We start from the raw sequence: 5,975 nt of genomic DNA, 5'->3' as shown, positions 1-5,975 counted from the left end.
CCCCGGCCCCGTTGCAGATGAGCGCGCCCTCAGCCACATGAACCGCTCGAGCGAGGCCGATGTCGGGCCGCTGGCATTGGATGGCTCGGCCGATGATGAGCAGATCCGCCTGCGCGAGATCGCCGAGCACCAGGCCCTCATCGCCCGGGTCAAGGCCTTGCGCGCGGAGAAGGAGCTCCGGGACAAGGCCCAGGAGGCCGCGCGCGCGCGTGTCCACGCCGCCGCCGCCGCCGCCCAGGAGGCCGCCGAGGCCACCGCCTGAGAGCCGCGGCCTTCCCACTGTGCGCCGCTACCCCGCTCGCCCGCCGCCGCCGTGCGCCTCTTTTTCGCGCCTCGGCCGCCCCCCCCCCCTCCCCTCCCCTACCCTCCCCTTCCGCCGCACCTAGACGCCCCTTTGCTGCCCCCCGGCCCATAATACATGTACATAGAATCTCCCTCCCGGTCCCTGCCCCCCCCCCCGTCTCTCTCTCTCTCTCTCTCGCCGCGCTGCTAGGCACACCCCTCCACTCGCCCACGGCCATAAGGCAGGCGGCGCAACATGCCCCATGCACAGCACCATGCACGCCGCCCTGTGCTCGGGGGGACCCCGCCCTCACCTGTCCGCTCAGGTGGCCTCGACGTGTGGCAGGCCCACGCCCCACCGCCCTTTCCCAACCTGGGCCCCCGGGCCTGTACACATGCCGCCCCCCCGCTCGGTTCCCCGCTTTCTGTGGTATATTGGAAGCACACGCACGCACGCACGCACGAACGCACGCACGCACGCACGCACGCACGCACGCACGCACGCACACACGCTGCAAGCGGGGTGTGGGACAGGGGGAAGGTGTGGCGCACCGCCGCGCCGCCCGTGCGCCGCCAAGAGAGCCCCTCTCTTTCTCTCTGTCTCCCGGCCATGAGGGGACGCGCGCACGCACACACGCACAGGTGGCGACGCGCGCGCGCGCGCGCGAGGCGCTTCGGGCGCGGGGAAAATGCCGCCCAATCACGCTAGGCGCCCCCCGCCCCGATGTTCCCTGCGCGGCCGGTGCGCGGCGCTTCCTTTCACCGGCCGCCACCTCCCCGCCCGGCCGCCCGCCGGCTCACATCAGGGCGACTCCGGCAGGCGCGGGGGCTTCGGGTGCGCCAGCGTGGCCTGGCCCAGGAACTGGTTGTTGCTGCGCATGACGTCCGTGCCCTTGGGCAGGAAGGTGCTTTGCGGCGGCTGGAATGCGTGCGGCGAGGGCAGGCGCTCGCGGTCGTTGAGCTGGTTCCGCGGCAGGTCCTTCTTCATGGCCCGGTGCAGGGCGGCCAGGTCCTTGTCCGTGAAGGCCACCCCGTTGATGGTCTTCGTGTCGGCCATGGTGTCGTGGAACTGCCCGGGGTAGTTCTGCTGCTGCCGGGCGGCGGCCGCCGCCGCCGCCGCCGCGGCGGCCTGGGACCCGGCCATGGCCGCGCGCCCGCCGTCGTTCATCTGCTGCTGCTGCTGCTGCTGCTGCAGCGTCGGGGGGCCCGCGGCCGGGATGGGCTTCGAGGGGCCACTGCCGCTGCTGTTGCCGCTGCCACGCAGCGGCTGGTACCCGTCATATGGCTCGACGGCGTCGCGCACATGGCGGTGCTCGACGGTCTTCGGCCGGAGGCCGTGCAGGTGCGGATCGCTGTCCGGCGCGCCGCCGGCCCCGGGCCCCCGGCCATTGTACGCGTGGCCGGTGGGGACCTGCTGCATGAAAGCCTGCTGCTGCTGCTGCTGCTGCTGCTGCTGCTGGTATGGCTGCTGGTATTGCAGCGCCTCGGCGCGGGGGCTGATCGGCGGCGAGGCGCCGGACGCCTCGTCATCGCCGGTCCGCATCGGCGCCATCGGCCGGGGGAGGAAAAAGTCCCGAATCGTCTGAAGGGGTCTGAAGCCGGACATCTTTGCACGGGTGTGTTAGCGCTTCGCGTCACGCAGGCTCTGCCGGGCGGGGGGGGGGGGGGGGGGAAGACCTGCCATGCTTCCGGCGCCGTGGCTCCTTCCTCCTCCCTCCCCGCTGTCCCCATGCCGAGCGTGACACGGAGGCCCGCGCGTGTGTGAGGCCGGCGGTCCACACGCCGGGGGGGCCTCCGGCTGGCCTTTGGGCACAGGGAGCCCTGGACGCGGGAGAGCCCCGCCCGGTCCCCCCGCGGGCTGGGAAGAGCCTCACTCAGTTTCGGGAGGGGCGGCCGCGAGGCGAAAGGATGAAGGAGGCGGAGCGCGGAGGTAGGCGTGTGGATTGGGTGTGGATGGGCGCGCGTACCTTTACCTTCGGGCTGAAAGAGCAAATGTGACAGAATGGTCAAGGGGGGAATGTGTTCGAGAGTCGTGTTGGAGGGGAGTAGGAGGTAATCCAGGGGCCGCGCACAGCCCCTGGGACGGGCACCCCGCCGGCTGAAGAGTCCCCCGCGTCTCGCCCCCCCCCCCCCCCGCTCCCCACACGGGTGTGTGTACACCGCGTGCGGCGCTCTCTGTGGGGCCTTGTGTGTCTTGTCGCCGCCCGGCCGTCCCCCCGGTGCCTGCCCCTCCCCATCCCCACGCCGGGACACAGGAGGGACGCATTTGTTCCGGCAACCCCCGGCCTGTGTATGTTCCCCCCCCCCCCCTGCCTCTCTGGACACTGGGACGCGCCTCCTCTGCACCCTTGCCAACTTCGGGCAAGTGGGCAGGCACATATACACACACGCACACATGTACGCCGCGCCCCCGCGTGCGCCCCCGCCCCGGCGGTAAACACGCCCTTCAGTATACAGGCGCGCTCCAACGGGCTGGCCGCGAGCGCGCATGCTGTGTGTGTTAGTGTTTCTGGCTCCTCTCGTGCACACATGGATCGCGGGATGGCGCGGCGCGCTACAGCAAGGGCGGGACGCCCACCCGCCACCAAGCCCCCCCTCGGCGATGGTACACATGGCACCTCCCCCCCCCCCCCGTACACGCGGCCAGGCCGCTGGGGGGCGCCCGCACACCAAGCCCACCCACCGGCCCCCGGCCCCCCTCCGCGGCGCCCCCCCCCCCCCCCCACCGGCCCGCGCGAGCCCCCCCCCCCCCCCCCCCCCCCCCCCCCCCCCCCCCCCCCCCCCCCCCCCCCCCCCCCCCCCCCCCCCCCCCCGGCCCGCACGTACACACACTCGACCGGACACGGCCGGTCCTCAGACACACATCGGGAAATAGTCCACAATGGCCTGGCGCGGGAAGCGGGACGACCAGGTCACGTGTAGTTGTGGGCTATGTCTCCGCGGGGCCCGGCATCCGCCCCGCCGCCGGTTGGGCGAAAGTGCCCGGCCCATGCGCATCCAGCCCTGGCCCATGCGCATCCAGCAGTCCCCCCCCCCGCGCCGCGCACACACACACACACACACCACACACATGCACACAGGATTGGCCCCGGGGGAAGCCCCGTCTTGCCTCCTCTTGGACCCGCCGCCACCCGCGGGTGATGCCGGTATCGGGCATGGGGAAATTCGCAATGTGGCATCCCCCTCGCGGGGCGCCCCCCATGCTCCCGCTGTCCGATGCACTGTGTCGCGGCAAAAAAAGACTGTTGCGCTCGCCGAGCGCGGGTGGCTGCGGCAGAGCGCCCCACCCCGGGCCGGTGCATTGTCTCTTCGCGCGCAACGGCCCCCGTCCCTCTGACCCCGGTCGCCGCCCCCTGCCCATCCCCGCTGCAATTGCCCTGCGCGGTCTCCCCATGAAAGAGGGGCCTTTCCCGCGCGGCTCTCCTCGGCAAGGGGGCCATCAAAAATCACAGACTCTCTCGGGGCGAGAAAAAAAAGATCTTGCCCTTTATTCAAATATGGCCCCCCCTCGCGCCAGAATCAACCCTGGCACGCTCCCGGCGGAAAGCCCACACACCAGTGCCCACGTCGCACAGGGGGGGCCCCCCACTCTCGCATACTCTGTGTCCATCCTGCGCGCCTCCACAGCCTGGAAAGCTGACCACGCCTCCGGCCCCTCACGCACGCCCCCTTCCGCGCCCGCGCCCACCCTTGGTCGGGTCTTTCTTGTGTGCCCGGGGACACCGCGCCCGGCCAGACTTTCACGGCACGCGCCACACCCAGATGCGGGAGGGGGGGGAGGGATGCAGGCTCCCCCTCACGCCTCCCCCACCGGGACATCCCTTGGCTGTCTGTGCTGCGGCACGGAGGGGAGGGCAGGGCCGCACACGCGCACGGACCAGGCGCCGCTCCACTCACTGAGCCATGGGGGCGAGCACTCCCCCGCCCGCTGGGTGTGCGGCGCTGCGTTGCTCGCCCTCTTGGCGGTGCGCGAAAATAAAAACCATAAAAGGGCACCCCCCACCGCGCGCGGTCGTCATGCCCCCCCCCGCGCGCTCCCGCAACACTGCCCGTGGCGAATCGCGCATGAATAAAAAGAGACACAGCCCCAAAGCCATGTGAAAGGGAGAGAGGGAGAGGGTGTATTTCTTCCCCGGGCATCCGCCGAATTAAAAAATAGGCAGAGAGAGCGAGGCGCGACCGGCCGAGGGAGAGGTCCATCCCCCCCACCCGGGCGGGGTCCCCGCCCCTTGGTTGGCGAGGCATCGCCTTCATGCCCGCCCACTCACGCGGTGAGAGCGCGCGCGCGTGTGCGCCCCCGGGGCGCGGCACACGCTCGCACCGCGTAGCAAGAGATGAGATAGCAGGTCAGACTCACACACACGCACACACACGCACACACACACGCCACATCAAAAACGCACACCACTTGGGGGGGGGGGGGGGGGGCGAGGGAACCCGGGCTCAAAGGGTGGTCCCTCTCGCGGGGGGTGGAGGGGGGGGGGGGGAACAACACGCACGTACTGGGAGAGCGTACCTGCTCTTGCATGGGACCGGGCCGTCTTTGCCGACCCCGCATATCCACCACACGGTGGGGCGGCGCGCTGATCGCGCATGGCCATACCCCCCCCCCGTGGTCGTCTGTATCTGTGCACCGCCGCCGTGCATATATAATAATAGTATGACGATGTGTCACGTACAGCGCCTCTTACTTTCTCTAAAAACACAGCGCGTGCTTGTATGCTTCTCTTTTGGCCGTCCCTTGTCTCACCACCGGGGAGCCGCCCGACGGGAGGAAGCCAGCTCAACGGGGGGACTTTCGCCTTTTTAAGCAGCGCTCTCCCCACTCCCCGGGGGGGGGGGGCGCGGCCGATGGTGCATTTGGGAGGTTTCTAGAGAGAAGGCTCTGAGAACTGGCCCGGGGGAGCGCGCGCGCGTGCCGCACACAAGTCTCTGCCCGGAAAAAAAAAAACCCTGTCCCGAACAAGAGAAAGACCTCTTATCATGGCCCATCCCCCTGCAGAGCCGCGGGGGGCTCGCGGGCCGAGCAGCAGTAGTGGCGCGCAAGGGAGGGGTGTGGGGGGGGGGCTCTGCCTCCTTTAGGGAGGCCGGACCCTGGGGGCCCCCCTCACACGCCCGCCTCGCGCCGCCGCCACACGCCCACGCCTCCCCTTTAACCACACAAAGCGTGAGGGAGAGGGGGGCGGGAGGGCTGCGGTCAGCCCCCACAAGCGGGCCCCCGTGTGCGCGCGCGCGAGCAAGTAGAAATGGAGAAGAGTTCCGGCGCCGCAGGTTTGCATGTACACACCCCAGACGGAAGGTAATGCTTTACGGTTTTGAGGGCCCTGTGTCTTTCCTTTTCTTCTGGCGACGCGCGCACACAGGCGCACGAGAAGAGATGGGGGGGGGGAGGGGGGGGGGGAGGTCGAGAGAGTGCCCCCACATGCGGGAACACCATGCGCTCCCCGCATGTGCAAAACAGTCTCTGCGCCCTGAGAGTGCCTGCTTTTTTCCGCCGGAGAGTGAGAATCCGGAATGTCCGCCCTCTCCTGAAAGGCCCCACACGCTTTCCCTCTCGCCGGTGCAAGGGGACGGGGCGCTTCCCGCACAGAAGCAGGGCGCACGGCTCCTTCCCCCATTACACTTTGCGCGTGGCGAGGGGAGAGGAGGAGAACGCGGGGCGGCACGAGCAAGGATGGGGCGCGGGGGGGGGG

General features: G+C 70.1%; 2 protein-coding genes across 2 annotated transcripts; one reads left to right on the top strand and one right to left on the bottom strand.

The window, feature by feature from the left end:
• Positions 1 to 37: 37 nt before the first annotated feature.
• Positions 38 to 262, top strand: H696_05939 (hypothetical protein; the record flags this gene model as incomplete). Its single annotated transcript, XM_009499715.1, has 1 exon — positions 38 to 262. One exon carries the CDS (start codon positions 38 to 40, stop codon positions 260 to 262), a length of 225 nt encoding a protein of 74 aa, XP_009497990.1.
• Positions 263 to 1,084: 822 nt separating this feature from the next.
• On the bottom strand, positions 1,085 to 1,888 carry H696_05938 (hypothetical protein; the record flags this gene model as incomplete). Its single annotated transcript, XM_009499714.1, has 1 exon — positions 1,085 to 1,888. The coding sequence occupies one exon, from the start codon at positions 1,886 to 1,888 to the stop codon at positions 1,085 to 1,087; it is 804 nt and encodes a 267-aa protein (XP_009497989.1).
• Positions 1,889 to 5,975: the final 4,087 nt, after the last annotated feature.

This window comes from Fonticula alba, assembly GCF_000388065.1.
Source record: "Fonticula alba strain ATCC 38817 unplaced genomic scaffold supercont2.15, whole genome shotgun sequence".
Classification (NCBI taxonomy): Eukaryota; order Rotosphaerida; family Fonticulaceae; genus Fonticula; species Fonticula alba.
This window is presented reverse-complemented; position numbering and strand designations above follow the sequence as displayed.